General features: G+C 55.2%; 1 protein-coding gene across 11 annotated transcripts in view; it reads left to right on the forward strand.

Annotated features, from left to right (window-relative positions):
* The window catches only part of CHD6 (chromodomain helicase DNA binding protein 6), a 98,290-nt gene that overhangs the window by 50,026 nt on the left and 22,459 nt on the right, over window positions 1-25,805 (forward strand). For 7 of the 11 annotated variants that reach the window (XM_068208176.1, XM_068208166.1, XM_068208173.1 and 4 more), the window contains 20 exons: window positions 3,751-4,244; window positions 7,781-7,919; window positions 8,439-8,588; window positions 11,261-11,326; window positions 11,782-11,840; window positions 12,652-12,769; window positions 13,877-13,963; window positions 14,183-14,332; window positions 14,612-14,733; window positions 15,360-15,603; window positions 16,035-16,211; window positions 17,786-17,929; window positions 18,689-18,944; window positions 19,400-19,610; window positions 20,121-20,316; window positions 20,836-21,000; window positions 21,396-21,575; window positions 22,336-22,446; window positions 23,720-23,922; window positions 24,314-24,516. In XM_068208176.1, coding sequence (XP_068064277.1) covers window positions 3,751-4,244; window positions 7,781-7,919; window positions 8,439-8,588; window positions 11,261-11,326; window positions 11,782-11,840; window positions 12,652-12,769; window positions 13,877-13,963; window positions 14,183-14,332; window positions 14,612-14,733; window positions 15,360-15,603; window positions 16,035-16,211; window positions 17,786-17,929; window positions 18,689-18,944; window positions 19,400-19,610; window positions 20,121-20,316; window positions 20,836-21,000; window positions 21,396-21,575; window positions 22,336-22,446; window positions 23,720-23,922; window positions 24,314-24,516 — 3,475 coding nt within the window. The remainder of the gene's footprint in view (window positions 1-3,750; window positions 4,245-7,780; window positions 7,920-8,438; window positions 8,589-11,260; window positions 11,327-11,781; window positions 11,841-12,651; window positions 12,770-13,876; window positions 13,964-14,182; window positions 14,333-14,611; window positions 14,734-15,359; window positions 15,604-16,034; window positions 16,212-17,785; window positions 17,930-18,688; window positions 18,945-19,399; window positions 19,611-20,120; window positions 20,317-20,835; window positions 21,001-21,395; window positions 21,576-22,335; window positions 22,447-23,719; window positions 23,923-24,313; window positions 24,517-25,805) is intronic. The other 4 variants (XM_068208169.1, XM_068208178.1, XM_068208167.1 and 1 more) reach the window with 3 other exon arrangements.

The following is a 25,805-nucleotide window of genomic DNA, read 5'->3' on the forward strand; positions in this document are numbered from 1 at the left end:
GACTCTGCTTGGCAGCACAGTCCTACATGCATGGCCAGAGCTTGCCGTGGGCTTCAGGAGCATAACATGAAGCATTCTCCCCTCAAAACAGACCAGCTTTCTGAGTATGGTTTCTAGGTTGGCAGCACTTGGTGGGAAGCAGCCTGGTCTCCCTGCCTCTCTGTGCATGTGTTCCCTCTGGGAGCCCTGGCTGCGTGCCTGGGTCCCACAGGATGGCATTTGATGGCCCGTTCATAGCAGGGCCTGCACCAGAGGCTTCTGGTTGCTCCAGATGGAGGCAGTCACTGCTGACTGGGACCAGCACTGCTCCTGGGACACAGCAGGCTCTGACAGCTCATGCCCACAGAGGTCCCAGGCCAAGGTGCTGACTCTGAGCGTTAGGGAAACAGACTTCCAGCTCTTCAGGGAGATAGTCAGTGGGATTCCCTGGGACTGCCCTCTGGGACAAGGGAGTTGGACAGAGCTGGCAGATCTTTAAGGAAGTGTAGATTTGGTATCAGTCCCAGTATTGATCCAGATTGCAGCAGGAACAGATCGAGAGCAGCCCTGATGAGAAGGATTTGGGGGTGCTGGTGGATGAGAGGTTGCACGCACCTAGCCATAGGTGCTGGCACCCAGAAACCAACCATGTCCTGGGCTGCATCAAAAGAAGTGTGGGCAGCAGGTCAAGGGAGGGGATTCTGCCCCTCTAGTCCCCTCAGGTGAAGTCCCACCTGCATCCAGTGCTGCATCCAGCTCTGGAGTCCTCAGTGCCAGACAGACACGAACCTGGTGGAGCCAGTCCAGAGGAGGCCACCAGGTTGATCAGGGGGATGGAGCACCTCTCTTAGGAGGAAAGGCCGAGAGAATTGGGTTTGTTCAGCCTGGAAAATAGGAGGCTTACGGGTGACGTTATTGCAGCCTTCCAGTTCCTAAGGGGCGCTTACCTAAAAGAGTGATACCCAAATTGCCTGGATAGAAACTTTGTAACACAGTTTTGAGTATTAGAAGCGGGCATTTATTGCAGCATGCTGGTCACTAGGGGGGATCCTTCCTCTGTTTCAGTGGGATTAGTGTTGGGTGGATAGGATTTTTATCATGCACACTGATTACATATTCATTAGCTATCCCCACACTTCCTTGGGTTTATTTTACATGGTTGCACCCCTTATCAGAAGTCCTTACATAGTTCTTTGGGGCCTATCTTCAACTTCTGGTTTCCATTTTAGGTGGCTGTTTCTCAACCCCTGTTTTTGAGTAAGCACAATATCATTGTTTTGCCTAACTTCTACTTTGCCAGCCTTGTAGACCTGAGCTGGCATCCTGCTTGCATTTTGCATGACTTCTGTTTGCTTAAGTTACATCCTTTATCTATTTCTACAAGGCTGTGCTGTGTGTTCTACTGTCCTTGACAAAAGTAAATGTTGTTCTGTTCTACTGCTCTTAGCAAGTGAGTAAAATGCTATTCTGTTCTACTGTCCTTATCTGGGGTACTACTTAAAGGGGACTTACAAGAAAGGTGGAGAGGGACTTTTTACAAGAGCATATGGTGGCAGGACAAGGAGGAATTGATTCAAACTGAAAGAGAGTAGGTTTAGATTAGATACTAGGAGGAAATACACATATATAGATACATATATAAAATATTAGATATTAGAAAGAAATTCTTTGCTGTGAGGGTGGTGAGGCACTGGAAGGGGTTGCCCAGACAAGCTGTGACTACCCCATCCCTGTGGGTGTTCAAGTCAAGGCTGGATGGGGTTCTGAGCGACCTGGTCTAGTGAAAGTTGTCCCTGTACAGGGCAGGGTGTTGGAAGTACATTATCTGTAAGTCCCTTCCAACCCAGGCCATTCTATGATTCTAAATTGTTGCAGCTGGTCCCCATCTTGCAAGAGCTGAGGAATGCAAAGGCTGGGACTGATCCTGATACGCAGCCAGTGGTCTCAGAAGCAGCATCAATAGTGCTGATTTTCTCCTGGTCCTGAATAGGTTCCCTTTAATTCCTAAGTGCCCTGTGATGGCTGGTCCATGTGGGATGTGCTGTGATGGCTGCTCCAGCAGCAGGGGCCAGGGCTGGAGGTGGCTGCACGTAGGGAGGGATGCACGTAGGGAGGGTGCAGCCTGCTTGACCGACGCCAGCCAAGCCTGCAGCCCCACTCGTGGGTGGCTGCAGGGGCATCAGGGGCCTTTCCCCTTACAGTCTGTTTCATTTAATGCTTCCATCTAATCCAAATCAGAAGTCCGAGTGTTACAGAGCATCCTGTGCCTAGACAACCCTGGATGGGCTCTAGTCCTCAGCCTGTAAGATGTAAAGATTTGCGTTTCTCCCACAGCTCTGAGGAGTCTTGAGGAACTGGACGGTGCTGAGGTTCTGCAGAGCCAGGGCATTGCTGCCAGAGGCACTGGCATCTCCATCTCAGCACCAGGGAAGGGGCTTGTGAAGGAAGCAGTACCCCTGGCCTGGGACAGCCATGTGTGTGAGGTGGCAGGGCAAGCACTGCCCCTGTCCCCACAGGCACAGGAGATGCTGCCCAGCACTTCCTGGGCCCCTGACCAGCTGCCCCACAGGTTTCCTATGAGGAGGTGACACCTCCAGGCTGGTGGGAAGGGCCCGTGTCTTGTCTCATGGCACTGCCTTCAGCCCCCAGTTGCAGGACCAGCTTTCCAGCCCCAGTTGTGCCGCTGGGCTTAGTCTGGTGCTGCCCTACCAGCCCGCTAGCCATGAGCAAGCCCAGCAATGGCCACTGCTTCCCTCTGGTCGTGGCTGAGCCGTGGGTTAGGAGGAGCTGGGGCCCTGGGGATGGGAACTGACCGGTAGAGCAGCTGAACATGTTCCTCTCCCCATCTGTGCAGCACACAACTGCGTTTCTACCTGCTCCTTTGTGCATCCCTTGCTCTCTTGCTCTGGCAGCGGCTGCAAGGGATGTTTCTGGTTCCCGTTGAGAATTGTCACCCACAGCTCCCTTCCTTGGACTGTCCCCTGCCAGCGCTGCCAGCCTGGGCTGCTCTCCTGGAGTGAAGGCTGCTGCACATTGAGTTGGGCCCTCACAACAGGTGCTCCTACTGCTGCTTGAGGAGAGTGGGGCCCTTCCGTGCTGCTGTCTGGTCATGCTTGCTGGGGCCAAGCATGCCCAGGAGGCAGCTCAATTCCTTTCAGTGTTCAGTGCTGGAAAGTTCACAGGAAATGAAGGAAGTGCTGAAGGAGGAAGAGCAGCTCTTCTTTCCTGGCCTGGACGGAGCCCCAGCACACAGCAGCTCCTGTGAACAGTGCTGGTCTAAACCTTCTCTTCTGCCTCAAGCTCTGCTCCAGATGGACCTGGGAACCCTATTTTTGTTTCTGTAGGCTGCTAGGCATCTCTAATTCCCTCTCCTTGCCCTACTGGGACAATCTCTGGCTCGGGGCAACAGGCAGGAAGTGCTGTGTATGCACAGGTTGCTCTTGCTTAGCCAAGTGGAGTCTGGAGTGTTTGATCGAAGGCAGAGCAATGTTTGGGGCACACACTGGGGCCAGCCACCTCTGCTGGGACCTGCATGGGCTAGTGGGGAGCCAAAAGGCCTCTGTCAGCCTCTGTTGGGCAGAGACGGGGGGTTCCTCCTGTTGAGCTGCGTCCACTCGTGGTGGCTGTTAGCCATAGTCCCCGAATGCTGAGGGATGCTGCCGTGCTGCACTGGGTGGTTGGAGCCTCGTGGAGCTGTGCTTCCCCTAGGACACCTGCTGTTTACAGCTGTGGTATTTGCTTCATCTGTCACCTTGTGTTCTCTCTCCGCAGCCGCCAAGCTTAAAAACACTGAGCCTCTCCCCAATGTCGTCTGCCTGGGAGTGCAAGACACAGGACACCTTTGCCAGCAGTGAAGAGCAGGACAAGGTGCCCCACCAGGTGACAGTGACAGCCACAAACACAGGTGGCCAGTGCCAGTGCCCAAAGGAGGAGCCCAATGGGGCTGCCCAGAAGCGGACAAGCACCCAGAACGGGATGCAGGACAGTGGGGGCACGGGGGTGAAGAAGAAACGGAAGAAAAAGGATCTGGGAGAGCAGGAAGGGGGAGATAAAGCAGCTGTGGAGGTAAAACCAAAGAGGAGGAGAGAGCCTAAAGAACCAAAAGAGCCTAAAAAGGTGAAGGAGTCTAAGAAGCCGAAGGAGCCTAAGCAGAGGGAGGTGGCTAAGAAGCCCCGGAAACCTCGGGAACCCAAAGCTCCAAAGGAGTCTAAAGACAAGAAGAGTGGCTCTGAGCCAGCCCCTAGATCAAGATCCAAAAAGAGCAGGTGGGTGGTGGTGTGGCCTTTTCCCTATGCCTGCTGTGGACAGGGCTGCGGGCTTGCATGAGCTGCATCTGGGAGAGAGCAGCACTGGGTGTGCAGGATACTTGGTCTGAAGGCTGGATGTGCTGGTTGGGATGCCAGGATCAGCTCTCTGGCCATGCAGAGATGGGACAGGCAGGTGCTCTTTTGGGGATATGGCCCCATGAGACTCAAGATCCATAAGAGCACCTGAGAGTCTTGGCCTCTCCTTGGTCTGGCCTTTGTGCTGAGCATCCTGGGCAAAAGGGGCTTTGGGGAGGTGTCCCACCAGCACAGTGAGGTGCTGTGTGGCGGACGGCCTGTCATATATGATTTGGGTCCTGGGCAGAGGGCGTGTGAGTGAGAAAAACCTGGTCCTGGACTGTGTGCAAATGAGGGTCTGTGCACACCCAGGGCCAGCCTGCCTCCCCTTGGCTCAGGTTTGGGAGGATGGTGGAGCAGATTCCATCCCCTCTCCCTCTCCTGGAAGACTTGTCCCTTCTGGCAGCTGTGGAGCTGTGCTGACAGTCAAAGCCAGCCAGAGGGAGGCCTGAGGACTCCCTTGTACTGCACAGGCCAGCGCCACTGCCTCTGGTAATTCCTCAGCCTTTTAATTAACAGGCTGGTTGGCCAGAAGCTCTGGTTTCTTTTTAATGGAGAGTGTGTGCAGGGAGCAGAGTAGGTCTCAAGAGCACCGATTTAGTTTGGTCTTCCACAACCTTCCTCTTTCAGAGCTCACTGACAGCCAGATCCTGGAGAGGCCATGGCTGTGGAGCTGCCACAGGGGTGGCCTTTCATGCCATTGGTATGGGCTGGCTGTGGACAAGAGGAGGTGCGGGCTGCTCAGCAGGAGAAGAGCTGGGTGCCATGTCCCCAGCAGATCCCTGAGCTGTGCAGTGCTGTCACTTGTGTTCTTCCTTGAGCCCAGGGCTCTGCAGATGTTCGTCATGAGTTGGTGAGCCAGAGCAGATGGGGATGGGCGGATCAAGCGGACAGTGCTGCAAGGGTGAGGGAAGGGCTCCTCCGGGCCCCAAGGAAGGCTGCAGCAAAGGCATAGAGGTGGAGAGGGGCTGCAGGCAAGGAAGGGAAGGATGAAGCCCATGTGAAAGCAGCATTGCACCCCAAGAAGGGTCCTGGAATGAGGGATGCAGCTATCACATTTTCCTAATGACACTTCTTCTCCACCAGTAAGGACCTACCATACAGGCAGTTCACAGAGATCTGCCCCTGCGGTGGGACCTGTGGGACCAGACCAAAGCAGGGGAACCCAGGGGAAGAGCAGGCCGTGCCGGTTTGTGGAGGCATTCAAGGCTCTTGTAGGTCCTTTAGCTGCCAGCAGTGCCTTTGCAGGGTGCTGACCATTACATACAGGGCAGCCCATGACTCTGCAACCCGCTGTGAGTAGCTGGTAGACATCACCCTGCCAGAGACAGGGCTCATGGCAGGGTAGCCCCAGCTGCAGATTTGGAAACCTCCTACTTGGGCATAGCAGGTTCTGGGCATATCATGGGGGGCTGAAAGATGGCCAGCTTTGTGTGCTGGGTACCAGCAGAGCCCTGGTGGAGGGGCCACTTCGTGCAAACCACACAATGTAATATAACTCTGTAACACATCATGCAGCCAGAAGAAACTGTATGGGAGTCTGGGAGTTCCACAAAGCTCTGTGCATTCCTGATGCTCTATCCCAGTATAGCCTGAGCTTGTGGTGCTTCCTCCCACTCATTTGAGCCTTCCAGGAGGACCTAGTTCCAGCTCTGCTGCTTGGAAAGTCCAGCCCATGGGTCCTCCTAAGAACTTTCCTGCCTTTGTCGCCCCTCTTTGAGCCATTTTTCAGACTTGCTTTGGGCTCTGGGTCAGCCACCAGCAAACCCCCCTGTGTGAGGGATGGCCCATGGGTGTCAGGGTGGAAGCTCTGCTGGGAGCAGGGCTGTGTATCCCCCTGTACTCCCTGGCCATGTGGAGCTGGGGGGGTACCTGAGGGGCCCTGACGGTACAGGGAGGGGAGAGGTGAGCAGCAGGCTTTGGTTAGTTTGTACTCTGTGCAGATGGAATGATTGCTATGAGTCCTCTAAGTGGCAGATAATGGTGGCATAATTTCTTCTAAATTATTTTTAATCATAGTCAATGACTGACTCATGAATGAAGCAGTTGTTATTTGTGACTTACAAATCAATATCTTGGGAGTTATTGCTTGGTGGAAGCACTGCTCACAGAGCACTTTCAGGGCCTCTAATTTAGGCGTATATGCATGGCCAGGGCATTTTTGGCCTGAACAACAGATTTTTACCTTTATTTTTTGCTAGTCACAGGCAAGCAGAGATTTTTCTTATTAAATGAAGCTAAAATGTTGACATCGCTTTGAAACTAATGGTTCCTCTGCCACTTTGCAGATCTGGTATGTGGAGGGGACAAGTGGTGAGGCTGGAAGTGAGGAAGGAGGCATTGCTCAGCCCTGGGACAAGCACCAGCTCTTTGGAGCTGTTCCCTTAACAGTGGTCCTTGTGCAGGGAAAGGATGGACTGGCATGCTGGGAGCAGGTGTTTTTGTACCATGGTGCTCCCTGGTCCTGTTTCCTTGTGCAGGCAGGGGTGCAGGTGGCCCTTACCCTGAGAACATGCCATGGGACTGGGCTTGTCTTTCCGTGTTTTTCAGGAAGGCGGTGGGATTCATGGGCGCAGAGCCCAAATCCCCTCCATGACCTGAGCATGGAGAACAGTTGCCTGGTGGGACAGAGCTTCCCAGCGGGCCCTTGGAGTGGGCAGTGACTGCTGTGATGGGCCATTGTGCCTGTGGGAGTCGGATCTGCATCCTCCTGTGTCTGTGGCAGTCACAGGGCTTAACTCCCTCCAGCTGGAGGCTCACGCCAGTCTGCTCAGCTGCCTTGGGAGGGGGTTCAGTGCTGTGACTCAGGAGCACAAACCGTGAACTGGAGCAGCTTGGGCTTGGTGTAAATGTTTACTGAGGTCTGGCAGGGCTCTGTGGCACAGGCAGGAGGTGGCCAGCAGTGTGGCCAATGCACCTAAGACTGGGCTTGAAGGTTTGTTTCCAGTGCCAGGGTGCCAGGACATGGGTTGCCTCTGAAGCTGCTGAACTTTATTTCTGACTTTGGTCAGCACAGGATGTATTTGGGAGCTCTGTGATCAGAGGAGGCACCTTGCTGCACTGGTGTACTGAGTTTGATGGTGGAGAAATCCTCTTTGTGCCTGTGCTAGACCCTGTGAGCTGAACCCCTGGAGCTCCTACAGCCCCTGCAGGGTTGTTCCCTTGGCTGGTGAGAGCACCCAGCCTTCACACCAGGAAGGGCAGGTGGACCCTTTCATCCCAGTGTTCTGGAGCTGGATGGAGAAACACTCAGTGTGCTTAATGAGCATCAGTGACTGGGGATCCCCAGTGCTGGGGGAGGTCCCAGGAGCCTTGAGCTGCCTCTGGGTGATCTTGTGGGAGCAGTGCTCTGTGTGGTGCCTGCTGCCTCTCCCCTGGGATCCCCAGGACATGATCTAACTGTCAGTCTGCCTCGGCAGCAAAGACACCCCTGTGGAGAAGAAGAAGAAAGGGAAGAGGAAAAATGAGATACCAGTGAACAGTTTGGATTTGGATCAGGATCTCCTGAGCCCATCTGTACAGAGCCCGGAGGAGTCTGCGGAGTCAGCTGACAGCCAGGTATGTCCAAAGCCCTCAGCTGGCTGCTGGTGGGTGAAATCCTGGCTGCCTCTCAGTGGGACCACAACAAGGGCCTCTGGGCACAGGAATCAGAGAGCATGTTCAGCACTGTGGTCAGCTTCTATCAGCCTGAAGTCAGCTGCTGGTCCAGGGTTGCGTGCACCCTGCCGCCCTGGGCCCTGCATGTCTCAGCCTTTAGTGTCCCTCTCCACCACAGCTCTGGGCAGCTCCCTTTCCTGGCACAGCACAGGGGGACACGTTGGCCCTGCAGCCTGGGGGGCTGCATGCCCTGCATCTCTACAGGGCTCCTCTGCCTCACGACTTGGGGACTGGGGGGGCTCTGTGGGCCAGGGTGGAGATCTCAGCACCGCAAGGAGTGCCTGTTCTTCCTACCACCCCCATCCTGCTGGGGCCTGCAGGGAATTCTGGCGGCCCTGGGGCTTTCTCTCTGCCACTCAAGCAAGGAGGAGGTACTTGTTCTGTGCCTCCTGGCACTGCCTTTTTTCATGCCGTATACAGAAACGACGCTCAGGACGGCAGGTGAAGAGGAGGAAGTACAACGAGGACCTGGATTTCAAGGTTGTGGATGATGATGGCGAGACAATTGCTGTGCTGGGAGCTGGGCGAACCTCCGCGCTCTCCGCCTCTACTCTGGCGTGGCAGGCAGAGGTACTGCTGGCTGTGGGACTGGGGGTGTGGGGGATCAGCCTCATGCAGGGTATTCCAAAATGTCAGTGCTGAGGCTTGAGGCAGTGGTGGGTCCCATCTTGAGGATGGGGTGAGAGAGTGCCTGTCTGGGAGGGTTCAGGCTGGTTTTTTAGACACTGTGATAGGGACAAGAGGCATGCTGGTCCAACTGTCCCCCTCCTGCTTGGAGACTAAGGCCTCTGGAATGTGTCACACAGCTAGACATGTCCTACCCACTGCCCATGCCCACCTCTGGGTTTGGTCTCTGTAGGTTCTGTCCACGATTACTCTAGTATTTTGTTCCTGCCAGCTGAGGGCTTTATAGGTGCCATGTCATCGTTTTCTGCCTGCATTGCTGCTCTCCATCAGTGCCTCAGAGTGTAGTGATGCCAGACTGACCTTTGCCAGCTGAGCTGATCTGCTGGGCAGCATGGCAGGGATCTGGGCAGCATGGCAGCACCACCCAGTGCCAACCAAAACTGCGGTTTGGGCCTTGCTGTCCTTCTGCCTCTGCCCACTGCTTCAGTGCTGGCTGCTCCTTCCTGCCTGTCTGTGACTGTGTTGGATCCTGCAACTCTTTCAATCTCTCTTGTCACTGACAAAGCTGTCAGATATTAATAATGGTCACTGGTTGTTTTCATGGTGTTTCTGTTACCCTCTCTAGTCCCCTCTTCCCAAGGTTTTGGTGGGCATTAGCTCTGTTGATAAGCCCTGACCTGATGATCCATGCCTGGCCTGGGGCTGCCACAGGACATGCTGCCAGTGCTGCTTCAGCTCTGCCTGTGGCTGTGTCCCAGCTGGCCTCCTGGCAGTCATCTCTCCAAGTGAGATTTTCAAAGCAGCAGGTGTGGCCTGCCTTTGACATGTGTCCATGCTCCCACCCTGTTCTCTCGGTCCTAAACTTCCACGTCAGTTTGCCCTGCTGCAGATGGGTCATTAAAGCCGATGTCCAAAGCAGCCAGGCCAGGTGGTTGCTCTGAGGCCTGGCCAGCCTGCCCAGCTGAGCCTGCCTGTGGCTGCTCCCAGGATCTGAACTGACAGACGGGGCAGGATGTGAGTGCTGCAACCCCAGGGCTGCCCTCTCCGTGGCCTGGACTTGCAGCTTTCCCCCTGCATCGTGGACATGGTCCTAAGCAGCTCTTAGGGCAGTGCAGGGCTCCTCCGGCAGCCTTCAGGTAGCCAGCAGTGAGCCACAGAGCAGTGGAAGCCTGTGCAAGGGCTGTGGATCAGTGCAGGAGCGCCCAGCTCCAGGGCACTGGACTGCTGTGCTGGCCGTGTCCACACAAACCCGCTGCGGGACAGTCAAGCAGAGCCCAGCAGTGCCAGGGTAGATGCCTGGGGACAGGGGAACAGGCGCTGCACAAACCGTAGCAGGAGCACTTCTGCATGCTCCCTTCAGCTGTCTTAACCCAGTTTAGGGCAGAGTTCCCCAAATGGGGCAGAAATCTTGCTCTGGGCCTCAAGATGGCAGCCAAGGAGCCCAGGCAGACCTGCTGTTCCCTGCTCATTTTGTTGTGGTGCTGGGTCGAACATCCTGCCCTGCAGTCAAGGACGGTGCCAAGGCAGCAATCACCTCTAGGCTGGGGATGGAAGGGTTGCTGTGGCCCTGGGCATGGTCTTGGCTTTCCCAGACACTTTCAGATGAGTAGTGTGGGATGCCATATCTTCCCCAGCCTGTCCCACGCCATTCTTTGAGAGACTTTCTAGTCTGCAAAGTGACACCTCAGCGCTGCTTTGCCTTGGTCCATACTCTGCCTCTGTCAGAAGGGAATGAACAGTCCTTCTGCTTTCTGCTCTGCACTTTGCTCCTCCTTCTGCTGTACTATTTTCCAGCCAAAGCAGAAGTGATATTTCTAATGCTCAAGCAGGCTCCATGTTTTTGGTGTCCATCATCTCCCCTGCATCTTCCTCTGTGCGTCTCCTCTGTAGCATAGACAGGCACAAGCCTGGCTCTCTTGTCCCTTGGCATTTGGTGAGGCTGGTCCTGGCACAGCTGCAGCCAGGAGAGCCTCCACCTCCCCAGAGCTGGCAGCAGGACAGCATTAGGGCCACCTGCAGCAAAGCCTGTGCTCAGTGAGAGGAGCTGTGCTGGGAGCCCCTGGGTGCCAGCAGAGGGTCCTGTGGCCATGGGCAGATGACAGTGTGTGGGTGACATGTGGCAGGGCCTGACAGACATGCTGCCTGCTCTCCTGAGGCCCTTGGGGCCATACCGCATTATGGGGCTGTATAACTGCCAAGGCATGACCAGAATGTGGCATGGAGAGTGCCTTGGAGCAGGAATGTGCACATTTTGGCATAATTCCTTCCTTGAGTCCATGGGCAGAAGTGTCCAAGCTCCCTCCTCTTTTCTGGGAGGCTTTCCACCCTCTCTGGCTGCCCTGGTGTAGCTGGAAGGACCCACACAGCAAACCTGACTGTGCTGTGGCCTGGCTGATCTGAAGAGGACAGGCAGAGGGTGAGTGTAGCTGGGCTGGCAGCACCTACACCCTCATACCCAGCAGGGGCTCCCCAAGCACAGCTCTCCCAGCTCCCAGTGCCAACTCCGTCTGCCCGGCTGGGGGACTGGGAGAGGAGCAAGCAGCCATTCAGTGCTGGGAGCGTGCCAGGGGCGTGTGATGAACCTGAAAAACAGAGCTCTCTTTTCCTGTCCCCAGGAGCCTCCTGAGGATGATGCCAATATAATTGAGAAGATCCTTGCCTCCAGAATGGTGCAGAAGGAGGTGAGTGGCAAAGATGTCAGTGGGGCTGGAAGTCCCTGAGCAGAGGACGGATGGCACCTGGCTGCCCTGTGCAGCAGGGACATGAGATGTAGCAGCAGTTGGTGCTCTTACTTCTGTGGTGGGGTGCTGGGGTGTGCCCAGACTGGCACCTTTCTGAGCTGTGGATCAATGTGGTGCCTCTCCTGTCCTGGGCACCAGAAAGCCTCTGGAGAGGAGTCGGGCCTGGGCTGATGCCCAGAAGGTGTTGGAGTCCCCCATGCTCAAGGATGGTCTCACGTCATGTTCCCCAGGGCTACTGCATCTTTGGAGCAGCAGCACAATGAGTGCCTGGCTGTCCTCACCATCCCTGGGGCCCAGTCCCTGGAGCCTGTGGCCAGGCAGGGGATGGCTGAGCATGCCCCTACAGCTTCTGCACAGCCTCTGACTGCCACTGACTCTCCTTCCCTTGGTTTCAGGCTCATCCTGGAGGCCTGGCATTTGAGACAGAGGAGTTCTACGTCAAGTACCGGAACTTGTACGTGCAGTGTTGTACTTGTGGTGCTTTTTTCCGTGGGCCCTGTGCACGCAGGAGCAAGGACTGTGCACTGCCACCTCCATCCCATCCCTAGCTGCAGCCCCAGCATCCTTGTTTTCCTGCCCCTGTTGAGGCCTTGAGAGGCTGGACAGTATTAAAGGAATAAAGTAGAGATTTACTGAAAGGCCTTCAAAGGATACATCTTGGGCAGTACAAGACCCCGGCTGAGGGTACACCCAGGATGGACAACGGGTCATGAGTTTTCACACTTTTATAAGTTTTGGTCCATTTAGATATTTGGGTTAATTGTCCAATTACAGCTTCAGGTTATGGAGTCCCATCCTCCCAGATTGCTCTCCTCAATTCCCTGTTTATACTTTTTGGGCCCAAAGCTGCAACGGTGTCATTGGTTCTCAGGCTGGAAAAGGATTGTTTTTTCTAACTAAACTGTGAAGAGAACATGCTAACATTTTATATGAAGTTCAGAGTTATATACTAATGCAGTACAGAATCTGCAATTAAAAAAAAAAATATTGGAAAATATTAAAGCTAAAACTTAAGGCATCACTGTCCTCCTGAGCCAGCTGTGGTGGGGAGCAGGGAAGCTGCTGCAGCTTCAGTGCTTGGTCTTGGCCTGGTCCTGGGGCATGGCTTTCCCCAGTTTGGGGTGGCATAGGCATAGGCATAGGCACAGGCATGGGCTGGGCTGGGCATTCTCTAGATCGCTGGGAGATCCATGCTGCTCTGTGTGGTGGATGGTTTGGGACCAAAGGCCTCTTTGTCACATGTTGTTGATTTTTTTCCCCTGCAGCTCTTACCTCCACTGTAAATGGGCAACGCTGGAGGAGCTGGAGAAGGACCCCAGGATCTCGCAGAAGATAAAGCGCTTCCGGAACAAGCAGGCTCAGATGAAACATATTTTTACAGAGGTGAGAGTGGAGCACAGTGAGCAGTGGTGTCTGACTCTGAGCAGGCCAGGAGCTGCCCCTGCCACTTTGCTGCCCAGACCAGTCCGTCTCCAGGGCCAAAGGCACCAGGGCTGGAGCTGAGGATCCGTGATTGTGCCCTGGACACCTCTAGTGTCTCTGGTGGAATTATGAGCAGTATGGAATAATGGAATTATTGCCGGGCACTGCCAGCTCTGGAAGAGTTGCTTGGTGTGAGTGAGGGCAGCATATAGGACTGGAGGTGCTTCTGTGGTGGAGCAGAGATGCTGTGGGAGAGGGGGAGCTATAAATATCTGCTCTTCTCTGTAAGCAGATTAATCTTGCTTAGTATGAAAGGTGTTCTATAATTTATCCTGCTGCTCCAGAGATAGTTGTTGGATCTCCTCAAACTGCCTCTTACAAGTATAAATCAGGCCAGTAGGCTATGAAAATTTCTTCTTTGTAGCTGGAAAGCTGGGGGTGTGTGTCAAATTTCTCACTCACAAGTCTGTTTGGGGTCTTTCTCAGGATGCAAAAAAAAAGCATGTGTTGGAACACTCTGTACCACCAACAGTTCAGCAAGGAGCACATGCTCTTTTCCTGTAACTAACTGGGTCTTGGGGAGTTGTGAGTGTAGAAGCCTGATTTTTCTCCTTCCCAAGCCCTAGGCCATGTCTCTCCAAGGACTACGCCAGGTGGGGCAAGAGGGAAGCAGAGACAGAGACCAAGGTGTCACCCTTGCAGCCATGGGGTTCATTGGGTGCTATGCACTGTGGCTGTCGCAGTTCTGGATGCTGCACATCAGCTGGAGTAGACAGCTTAGGACTTGTACCTTTGGGCCAGATAGGCTGGAGAGGACATTCCTGCCTCCCAGCAAGGGCAGCACGGAGCATGTGACTGATCTAAAGAAAGAGCTTTGCCTTCTGCCAGGTTCCTGCATCCTCCCTGCCCAGAGACAGATGTCTGTACCTGTGTCCAGGGCACTTGGTGTGTTGCACACAGCTAGCAGTATCCTGGGAAGAGATGCCCCGCAGCTGTTTACTTGTGCCCATCTGTTTAACCCTGGAATCACCTTGAACTTACCTCCTGTTTTACTGTTTGCCATCACAGCCTGATGAGGATTTGTTCAACCCTGACTACGTGGAGGTAGATAGAATTCTGGAGGTGGCTCACACAAAGGACCCTGACACTGGGGAGGTGAGAGGCTGCATCTCTTTCTTGCCCCATGGAGGGAAGGAGGGAGACTTGGCAGGAGGCCCAGCCCCATGGTGTACATTGTGGGTCATCTCTGAGCACCCTGAGCCTTCCCAGCCTTCCCTTGCACAGGCTTCCCTGTCTCCAAGGGCCCTTGGCACAGGGTGAGTGGAGGGCTGCTGACCCTCCCTGTCTCTGAGCCTGTTTCTCTCTGTGCTGCAGGAGGTGACTCACTACTTGGTGAAGTGGTGCTCACTGCCCTATGAGGAGAGCACCTGGGAGCTGGAGGAGGATGTTGACCCAGGGAAGATTAAAGAGTTCGAAGCCCTCCAAATCCCTCCAGAAATCAAGCACATGGTAACGTACCCTGAGGTAACGTACCCGGCTGGCAGCTCTCTGCCCTGGGCGCAGGGACTGGCTGTGTCTTGCCACAGTCCAGCAGCGTTGACCTTGTCCCTGGTGCTGCAGTGCAAGCCCTGTATCGTCCCCTCTGGAGGTCGGAGGGTGGGTTCCATAGGCCAAGCCCTTGCTATGACTCAGCTGTCAGAGACTGCTTTGAAATGTTGTCCCTGATGTGCAGCCCCAGCAGTGGGATTTAGCCTCACTGGGCAGTAGCATCTCCCATGGACCTGCTCCCGCTGTCCCTCCTAGGAGCGCCCAGCGTCCGAATCTTGGCAGAAGCTGGAGAAGTCCCGGGAGTACAAGAACAGCAACCAGCTGCGGGAGTATCAGCTGGAGGGAATGAACTGGCTGCTCTTTAACTGGTATAACAGGTGAGGAGGGGCTGGAGCCCAGTGCTGCCATGAGCAGCCCTATTGGCAGCAGGCCCTGTGTGTGTTGTCATGAGAATAGCGAAGCTGGGGAGCAGAAAGGACAAACAGGGGCCTGACAGAGCAGCCACTGAGTCCTTCAAGTGCTGGAGCTGGCAGGCAGCTGCCAGAAACAGTGTATTTGCTTTAGCTTTGCAACTGAATCTTTAGGAATGTTTGTCCCTGGTATATGCTGATGAGTCTTGGAGATAATAGGGCTTAGCTATGGTTCTAAGATACACCTGTTTTTTTGGTATTGGCCAGGCTATTGGTGATTCATTGTGTGGCAGGCAGATGGGAATATGCATGTTCTCAGCTGCAGCAGGCCATCAGATGCATCTTTCCCTGGCTCATGTGTACCTGAAAAACAGCATCTTTCATGCTGATTATGAATCCATGACCTTACAAGAAGTTGGCTGGCTTACCCAGACATATTTGGGCCACTATACCAAAGTCCCTGCACGCTCCATGCTGGAGGGTCAGAGAAGTGTGGGCAGAGGTGGTGTGCCTGACATCCCATCAAGGAGTTGGTGACAGAGTGGTTTCTGCCCCCAAGAGCCACACTGACCTGACCCTGTCCGTCTCTGCAGGAAGAACTGCATCCTGGCTGACGAGATGGGGTTGGGGAAGACAATCCAGTCAATCACTTTCCTCTCAGAGATATTCCTGATGGGCATCCATGGCCCCTTCCTCATCATTGCACCTCTCTCCACCATCACGAACTGGGAGAGGGAGTTCCGCACCTGGACGGAGATGAACGCCATCGTGTACCACGGCAGCCAGATCAGCCGGCAGATGATCCAGCAGTACGAGATGGTGTACAGGGACACACAGGTGACTGACTGATGCGCGCAGCCCTCCCAGGATGCGTCCCCCAGCCCTGGCTTCCTTCGCTTGGGAAGCACTGAGCTGCCTGTGGAGCTTGTTCATTTGGAGAAGGAAAGGTGATCTTTGCAGCCCCATTTGCTGGCATGGGCTCAGGTTGAACTGTGTGTGAGTGAACAGGCACAGCTCATGCAGAACGGGGAGGGTGCAGCATAGCCCTGGTTCTTGTCCAGGCCTATGTGCCTGCCCTGGGGCAGTGTCTGGTTGGGACATACACAGCCTGTAGCCATCAAGGAGGCTTGCAGAAACCTGCCCAATGCTTGAGAGAGATTATTCTGAGGAAATTCCAGCTTGGAGTCAGATGCTCACACTGTGAGACAGGAGGTCTGACAGTGTGCTGCCACCCCACAGAACTCAAACTCTGGTTTCTGTTTCCCTAGGGTAACCCTCTCCCTGGGATCTTCAAGTTCCAGGTGGTTATCACCACCTTTGAGATGATCCTTGCTGACTGCCCGGAGCTGAAGAAGATCCAGTGGCGCTGTGTGGTCATTGACGAGGCACATCGCCTAAAGAACAGGAACTGCAAACTCCTGGAGGGGCTGAAGCTCATGGCCCTGGTGAGCATGTCCTGCCTGGGTTCACAGGGTGTGCTGGAGATGGCCATGCTAAGCAGTCAGATGCCACTGTCAGCAGCTTAGGCCCTGTGCCAGGCTGGAGGAAAACCATCCAGGGGACCCCTTGATGTATGGGGCACTGGTGCCCTGCAGCCCTCACACACTTCTTTTTGCCAGAGTGGAATATTACCTCCCCCTGTGCCTTCCCACCTGGGGGTGCTCCCTGCCAGAGCCCTGCCCAGCCTTGCAGCACAGTGTAAGCTGCTGCAGCACATGGGGACGGTTGCTGGCCAGTCCTGCACAGTACCCCTGGCTATGGTGTGCCTTGTGCCCTACACTGGGCAGGGCTGTGGTGTTCGAGCTGGTTTCTTACTGCCATGCAAACATGTTACTCCATGCCAGGGGTGGGTTAACAAAGGGATCAGTGAGCTGCTCTGGGAAATTATTTGGATGTCCAGCTCTTTTCCAGCCCTGGGAAAAGCAGCACTGCTGTTAGCTGGACCAAGGGCCAACAGGCCTTTTGGATCTTCCAGCCGTACTCAGCTTCCATCACACTCACTTGTAGCTGGGCCAGGCCTCTGAAAATAATTTGTCTTGTGACTCCCACACGTTCTAAAAGACCCTGCTGTTTCCCCTGACTTTGTATCTTGTGTAGGGCCCTGCTGCGTTGTGAGCTTGGGTCAAAGCAGGAGTGCTACTGGCACCCCTTCTAAACCATCACCTTCCTTTGTACAAGTCCTATGGGAGTCTCCCACCTTACAATTTTCCTTCTTTCCTAGCAGGCCACTCCTGAGGACAATTCCTGCACTGGACTGGCCCAGGAGGATTAGCCTGAGTAGTGAGCTGAAGGCTCTGACAGTGCTGGGACAGAGGAGCTGGTGCACCTGGGACCACAGCACCTGCTGGTGCCTAAAGCCCAAGCCCACGTTGTCAGGCATGGGAGGGAGAGCATTCTCCTTGAGGGATCATCTGATCCTCACACCCCCAGGTCTTGGGGGTTGTTTGGACCTCATCTCCTTTTACTACACATGTACCTACATGGTGAACCTCTAAGAAAAGCTCCCCCTTGTTCCCAGTGCGCACACATACCCTACTTTTGGAGCACCCTGCTGAGACTGTCCCTAGCAGCAGGCCACTGCTGTCCCTCGGTGTCCCATGGCTTTGGGTGGTGTTCCCTCTTGCTCTGAGCCCTGAAGACAGGCATCCCACCCCCAGCTGCACAGAAGCTTGGGCTCTGTCAGCATCCCTGTCCAGCACCAGCACAGCCCTACCCAACGCTCTTGTGCCAGGACAGGGCTGAAGCCTGGGCGCAGTGGGAGATCTTGAGTTTGGCTGTTGCTGCACAGAGCTGGACTGGAACGTGCACGGGAGCGGCCTGGGAGCCACAAGACAGTGTTGTGTGGCAGTGGCTCGGTCAGGGCTGTCACCACGGCTAGGGAAGCCTCTTGGTGTGTATGTGGTCCCAGGCCACCCAGAGTGCTTCTTAGGCTGGAAGACAAGAAGCACTGTGCTCTTGGGACACCTTCAACCCCAGCTAATGGGGTTGAGCCCTCAACCTGTTTTCTGTGTGTTCCCAGGAGCACAAGGTGCTGCTAACAGGGACCCCCCTGCAGAACTCGGTAGAGGAGCTCTTCAGCCTCCTAAATTTTCTGGAGCCACAGCAGTTCCCCTCAGAGACAGCCTTTCTGGAAGAGTTTGGAGACCTGAAGACAGAGGAGCAGGTACCTGGAGGAATGATACCAGTGACTTAGCACAGGCCACTGGGACACCTGGTGACCAAACGAGACATGCTTTCAGACATGTGCTCCATGGAAGTGGATAGCACTCCTCGTACCAGGAGAAGCAAAGTTGTGACAGAGCCCCAACGCTGCTCTGGGGAGAGGAGACCCACCCCTACTAAGGCAGTGGTCTGCTCCCAGCTGACTCCCTGCTGCCCTTGCATGCCTGGGTAGAACAGCTTATCTGCCTCTCCCTCCTGGTCTGTCCCTGAGATCAAAAAGAGTGCAAGGGGAATGGGGAGGTCAGTAAGTCCATGTGTCCATCACCCTTGTCAGGTTCCCCTGGAGAGCCTTCCTCCAAAGCTCTCCTTGAGTGTGGGTCAGGTGAAGCTGCTTAGTTGCCTGGGCTGTCCCACTGCCTTTTGAATGTGGAAATTGAACAAAGATTGTCATTCTGTGGGAGCATGCACAGGCACATGAAGCAACCACCATCTCAGCTACCATCCAAACTCTCAGCTCTCCTCCTGCATCAGATACCTAAGGCTGCTGGCAGCAGAGGCATGTGGAGTTCATAGCCTGGGACTGGTCATGCCTGCCCCAAGGACCCCAGCCCCTGAAGTTGTCCTGGCTGGCTGCTGAGCAGCTGCTGTAGTCACCTGTAGTGGGTTTGCAGCGTGGGGAAGCTCCAGTCTAGCAGACCCCTCTGCTGGCCCGTGTGCTGCTGTGCAGGGAGGGCAGTGAGTGTCTGCGCTTGCTCTGCAGGTGAAGAAGCTGCAGTCCATCCTGAAGCCCATGATGCTGCGACGGCTGAAGGATGATGTAGAGAAGAATCTTGCACCCAAGCAGGAGACCATCATTGAGGTGGAGCTGACCAATATCCAGAAGAAATACTACCGGGCCATCCTGGAGAAGAATTTCTCCTTCCTTTCCAAGGGTGCCAACCAGCACAATATGCCCAACCTGATCAATACCATGATGGAGCTGCGCAAGTGCTGCAATCACCCATACCTTATCAATGGTGAGGGCTGTGCACAGGAGTTGTGTGGGGGGACACACAGGTATCGCTGCAACATTTACTGTTCACTCCCAACAGAACTTGCCCAGCTGGGGAGCCAGTTCAGGCCTTGTGCCATCTGCTGATGGTGTGGCAGTGCTCTGTCCTGTTGCCTTCCCAGGCAGACCAGCTCCCTCCAAGGGCTGCTTGCTGATGGGCACCTTAGAGTCTCCTGAGGCTCACTGTGTTTGGGGGTGTTCCAACACGGGACCAATGTCCCAACCTGACTTGTTCTACCAAGAGCTGATGTGAGCCCTACAGAAGTTTAGTCCCAGGAATGGAGGGTCTGCAGGAGGTCTCTAGCCAGCCTCCCTAGCTCTGACTGCATGGGTTCTGTTGCTCATGCGGTCCTTTGCTGCTGTCCTGGGCAGCTGCACTGCCAGCCTTGCCAAGAGCTCACATCCCTTTTCACCTGGCAGGGGCAGAGGAGAAGATCCTGGAAGACTTCCGTAAAACACACTGCCCAGAGGCACCAGACTTCCAGCTGCAGGCGATGATCCAGGCAGCTGGGAAGCTGGTGCTCATTGACAAGCTGCTTCCTAAGCTGATTGCTGGTGGGCACAAGGTGCTCATCTTCTCGCAGATGGTGCGCTGCCTTGACATCCTGGAGGACTATCTCATCCAGAGACGGTTAGTACAGGCTCCAGCACTCACCACGGCTCCTCCACAGTACCTCCATGCGCTGCACATAGAGTGGCAACAGCACAGGGTGGGGATTTCACCATTCCATGCCCACATACTGATGGATCTGAGTTACCATGTACTGCTGGTGGGTGCGGAGACCCCAGAGCTAAGTACCTCAGACCTTTCATTCTGTGTGGTCTAGGGCTAGTCCTCAGAGTGACCAGGTAGAAGTAGATCCTTCCCTTGGTCCTGGTTCCCATGAGCCCCATATTCATGCACCATGCATGGGGTTGTGATGATTTTGTTATCATAAGAGGCACAACTTTTGGGAACAGCTACAGTGCACACAGGCTGACGGGGCCTGGGCCTCCACCTGGGCACACACAGGTCCTGCCAGTAAGTCCTGGCTGGTGTCCAGCCCACACAGCCTGGGGAAGGAACAGAAAGGGATTTGAAGGCCACAGCCTCTTCAGACGCTGCTGTGATTCTGCTCTAACCTCTCCCCCTCTTGAGCAGGTACACCTATGAGCGCATCGACGGGCGGGTGCGCGGCAACCTGCGCCAGGCTGCCATCGACCGCTTCTGCAAGCCCGACTCGGATCGCTTTGTCTTTCTCCTGTGCACGAGGGCAGGCGGACTGGGCATCAACCTGACTGCTGCTGACACCTGTATCATTTTCGATTCCGACTGGAACCCACAGAATGACCTGCAGGTAAAGGGCTGGGCGCGGCCAGGCTGTCAGGAGGTCCTGAGGCACAGCTTCTGTCACTTGTGCCAGGCAGGGAGAACAGGGCAGCAGCACCAGCTGTGCTGGGCACGAGGTGTCAGGACAGCTGGCAGGAATGTGGGCAGGGGGGAAAGGACATGGAGGGGATCACAGTGTGGCTCTGAAAACACAGATGTGCCACAGAGCAGGCAACACTGTGTCCATACCTGTTTTTGGAGTGGGTGCGGTGTTGTGTGCCACATCTGCAGAGAGCCAAGGCTCCGGCCTGAGCCCTGTGTCCTTACCTGAGGGTGCTGGGATCTCTCATTCCTGCTCGGCAGCTGTGCAGGCTGTGCCAGAGTCCTGCCAGGTCAGCCACAGGCAGGGAATGAGGGTGCAGTGGTGGATGGGAGGTGACTCTGGGTTAGGTGGTTGAGTGTAGTTGCTGATGCAGAGTACCACAAGTCACATGGTCCTCATGCAGCTCAGCTCCCTGCACTGACACTGTGCCCTCTGCACTGACAGGCCCAAGCTCGCTGCCACCGCATCGGACAAAGCAAGGCCGTGAAGGTCTATCGCCTCATCACCAGGAACTCCTATGAGCGGGAGATGTTTGACAAGGCCAGCCTGAAGCTGGGCCTGGATAAAGCTGTGCTGCAGGACATCAACCGCAAGGGCAGCACCAATGGGGTAGGTTGGCTGCTGGAGCGGGGCCAGGTGGGAGCCTCTGCAGGAGATCTCTCCTCCTCCCCCTGCAAGTCACTGCCAGGTCAGAGCAGGGACTGGGCAGGCTTTGAGGAGGGAGAGCCCAGTCCCACACACTCGCACTGCTGCTCTTTGGCCTGCCAAACTGTTCCTGCACTGCCATGGGGATAGGGGACATGTGATGCTGTGTCCGGGGTGGCATGGACTGAATTTCTTGACAGTGCCTCAGGAAGAGTTTTGAAGTGACCTCTTTGCTTTGACAGCAGCAAGTCTGGGTTGGCTTAGGGCCCTTTCTCCTGAAGCAGAGGGAGGAGCCTTCTCGTGTTGTGCAGTGGTCATGGTTGCTGGCCAGGTTGGTGATGCCCCTGTGCCTTGGGCAGGTTCAGCAGCTCTCCAAGATGGAGGTGGAGGACCTGCTGCGGAAGGGTGCCTATGGCGCACTCATGGATGAGGAGGATGAGGGGTCAAAGTTCTGTGAGGAAGACATTGATCAGATCCTCCAGCGCAGGACACAGACCATCACGATCCAGTCTGAAGGAAAGGGCTCCACATTTGCAAAGGTATACTGTGCTCCAGTGGGAAGGAAGGGGCATTTCCTTTGGGGGTGGATGAAGGGGAACATGCAGGGCAGTAGTGGTCAGCCAGCCTGCTACCTGCATGTGAGGACATGTCCAACCTCCTACCTGTGGGTGGAGACATGTCCAACCTCCTACTTGTGTATGGAGACATGTCCACGTGGAGGCCAAGCTCTGCTGTCTCAGTGTGCCAAGTGAGACCTTGGCTGTACTGGGGCTGGTGTGGTCTCCTGTCTGTCTGGTGGTCAGCAGAGCATCGAGGAGGAGCCACCAGCCTGCAGGTGATAGAAGGCTGCCTAGGAGGGTTCAGCCATGAGGTCTGGCTCTGCATAGGGACCCCAGGATGATGGCAGGACCCAGCGGCTGGGCTGCATGGTGCCTAAAGCCAGGTGCTGCTGTGCCATGTGGAAGCTGAGTGCTGTGGGGCCTGACAAACCCCCCAGATAGCGCCTGAGGAGCCAGCTCTGTGCTATGCTCTGGCTGGTGCCTGCTGGGGCCACTAAGGGCCCTCCTCTTCTTGCACAACCCAGCCTCCATTTACAGTGGGTCAGGCATGCCTGCAGAACAGAAGGTTTCAGCTCCCTGAAGCAAACAAAGAGCCCTCTGGCACATAGCAGCTTAGGGTGTAACAGCCCACAACAGCAAGACTGCGCACTCAGACTGGCATGTGGAGGATCTCTGTATGGGAGAAAGCACACCTGGATGGTGGGTTGCACCCTGTTCACTCCTCTTCTTTCTCTCCTAGGCCAGCTTTGTAGCATCAGGAAACAGAACTGACATTTCCTTAGATGACCCCAACTTCTGGCAGAAGTGGGCCAAGATAGCAGAGCTCGATACAGATGCCAAGAACGAAAAGGTAGGATGCAGTTTGTGGCCCATGTGCCCTACAGCTGATCTGGCACCATGTGGCCTGGTGTCCAAGTGGGAGCTGCATGCTTCCTCTAGGCTCCTGAAGAGGTTTGTGTTTGGCATCAGGAGTTACTGCAAGGGAAGACAGACGCACAAATGCTGGCTAAAGCCCTGATTTATTTAGCCACATGTTGGTCTGTCTCCCTGATCTTTCAGGGTACTCAGTCTGTACTCCTAGCTACTCCCAACAGTCTCACCCTCTGCTTGAGAGCATTGTCCAAATGCTTCTTGAGCTCTGGCAGCCTTGGAGCTGTGCCCATTCCTTGGGGAGCCTGTTCAGTGCCTGACCACCCTCTGGGAGAAGAACCTTTTCCTGATGCAGCTCCAGTCATTCCCATGGGTCCTGTCCCTGGTCACAGAGCGCAGCGATTGGAGCTGCCCCTCTGCTCTCTCTCCTGAGGGCAGACTGGTGCCTCTGCCTGTCAGGAGGTAGGAGGGGACAGATGGAGTCCCAGCGCTCTGCTGGCCCTGCTGAGGTGATGGGCTCGGCTGCAGCTCAGGTCTCTCTTCCCAGCTCCTCCACCAGGCACAGGGTGCTGCCACTGGCTCCAGTGCTGCCCCAGGGCTGCCATAATTCCAACTAAAGCAGCAATGCTGTACGAGATGGTTTTAGACAGCAGCAGGAGGGAGGTCCTGCAACTCTGCAGAGCTCACTGCTCAAGCTGGAGCAATGGGAGAGAGTGTGTGTGTCTGTGTGTGTGTATCCTGTGTGCCTGAAATCCAGGCAGATTTACATTACATTAATTCATTCAACAGGACAGGGTAAGGAGAGGGGAGCAGGTACATGCTATTTAATTTCATTTTGCTCCCTCCTGCACCTTCTTGAAACCTGCCTTTCCTGTTCCAGCCCACCTGTCCCCCTGTCACAGAGATTACACTGCCTTCAGCACGGCACTTGGCACAGGCAATGCAGAGATGGCCACGAGTGGCTCAGAGCTGAGTCAGCTGCTGGCAATCAGCAGTTTGGACACAGAGGGGCTGATTTTCAGCCTGTCATCAGTCAGGCTGAATTTTGTGCTGGTCGGGAGTTGTCACTTGTGCAGGCAGAACTGCACACAGTTAACTTGAAGCAGGTATCCTAGTGGGAAGGTGATGGTCAGCCACTGGACGGGCAAGCCAGGAGCCAGAAGCTGAGCAGAGCCCAGGTGACAGGGGCCAGAAGAGCACATATAAGTGTTTGTACCTGTACCTGAGAGTGCTGTCTGCTCTGTCCATCACAGGAGAGCCTGGTCATCGACAGACCCCGGGTGAGGAAGCAAACCAAACATTACAACTCCTTCGAAGAGGACGAGCTGATGGAGTTCTCTGAGCTGGACAGCGACTCGGATGAGCGACCCACACGCTCGCGGCGCTTGAACGAGAAGACGCGGCGGTACCTGCGGGCTGAGTGCTTCCGTGTGGAGAAGAACCTGCTCATATTTGGGTGAGTCTCACCCCTGTGAGAGCACAGCCACAGCCTCCAGCTGCCCCTGCACTCACTGGCTGCCCCAGGCACTTCCTGTCGGTCCTGCTTGCTGTGTTGCCTCCTTGCAGCAGTGACCTCGCTGGTGGGACCTGGGCTCTAAGTTAATGTTTGGGGTGGAAGAAGAGTTAGCAGGGCAAAGCTGGCAGTTGGCACTTCCAGAGTCTGCTCCTGCCTCTTCCCTGTTCAGTCCTGCAAACTTCTCTCTCTCTCTGCTCCTGTAATGTGTGGGCAAAACATCCCTATCTAGGGGATCTGGCAGGGCTGTGCCCTTGCAGGAGCTCCTGGAGAGAGGTGCCAGCAAGGTCTCTAATTGCACAGGAGTGTTTACTCTGTGTTCCTGCTGTTTCAGCTGGGGACGCTGGAAAGATATCCTGACCCATGGGCGGTTCAAGTGGCACCTGAATGAGAAGGACATGGAGATGATTTGTCGGGCCTTGCTGGTGTATTGCGTCAAACACTACAAGGGGGATGAGAAGATCAAGAGTTTTATCTGGGATCTCATCACGCCGACGAAGGACGGCCAGAATCAGGCTCTGCAGAATCACTCAGGTATTGCGTGTTCTCTCTGCCATTGCATCTGTACCCGTTGCCCCATGCCAGCCTGAGGAACTGAGGCTGCAGAATTCAAAGCAGAGCTGATGGAAACAGTCTTCAAGTGCTTGTGCTTCAGCACTGCAATTCTCTCTGCACAGAAAAAGGGGCTTCCGTGGAGCTGACCTCCATACTGACCCTCAGAGCCAGCAGCAGGGGCTGGCTGAGTGAGGGAGGCTGTTTTCTGGCTTTCAGTGCAGAGAGCCTCGTGGTGGGAGCAGAGGTGCTGCTAAGTCTTCTCTGGCCTGTGAATACTGTCATGGTTCTCCTACACAGGGAGATGCTGGGCAGTGAGCTCGTGAGCACCAGTGACTGTATGAACATGTTGAGTGTGATAAGGATGAGGGTGCTGATTCCACTCAGGGCATGGGCACGCCTCAGGCTGCTCCTCAGGGCCTCAGTGGGTGCAGCACGGACAAGGTACAGGACCCTGCCTCTGCCTCTGGGCAACATGGACAGCTGCACCAGGGAAAGCTGGGGGTGCAGCTTAGCATCCATCTCACAGCAAGGCTGTGGGTTTGATCCCCATATGGGCCATTCACTTAAGAGTTGGACTCAATAATCCTTATAGGTCCCTTTCAAGTCAGAATATTCTGTGATTTTGTGATTTCCCTTTTTTTCCCCTTTTAATTCCCCTCACCATGGTGTTTGTCCCACACCTACTGGTCTGCAATGCCTGCCCTGATGGGTGGAGATGCAGTGTTGGTTTGTCCTGAGACTTATGCAATGCATATGTGCTCCCCAGGTGGTGTTGCCTTCTCTCACTCTGTGTAGCAGCACCCTTGTCCTAGGTCTGGCTGTGCTCTCTGTCCTCAGAGGCAGTATGTCTGAGGTTCACGTGTCGCATGTCAGATCATAGATCTGTTGCATCTGTTGGTAGAGGTGTCTGTATGCCGTTGTGTAGGAGCTCCCAGTGTATCCTTAGCTTCAGACAGGTCACCCAGAGGCTTCCCAGCCCTGCTCTCCCTCTGGCTCTAGCTGTGCCAGATGGACACTGCAGACTGGCCTCCCCGCCTGCAGCACAGTGGCTTCCCTGAGACTGGGGCAGCCATAGAGCCCACCCTGTGAATGAGGCAGCCACGGGGGCCTTTGTCTTCATCTGTCAACACAAGAGTGGCTGCTGGCTCCCTGCATCTGGGCTTGTGGCCTGGGACATGTGGTCACTGCCTGCTGTGCCAGAGGGCTCTGGCTGACCTTGCAGCACAGTGCCTGCATCCTGTGGCTCTCAGGACAGGTGAGTGGCGCTCAGA

This window comes from Anomalospiza imberbis, chromosome 17 (genome assembly GCF_031753505.1).
Source record: "Anomalospiza imberbis isolate Cuckoo-Finch-1a 21T00152 chromosome 17, ASM3175350v1, whole genome shotgun sequence".
Taxonomy (NCBI): Eukaryota; Metazoa; Chordata; class Aves; order Passeriformes; family Viduidae; genus Anomalospiza; species Anomalospiza imberbis.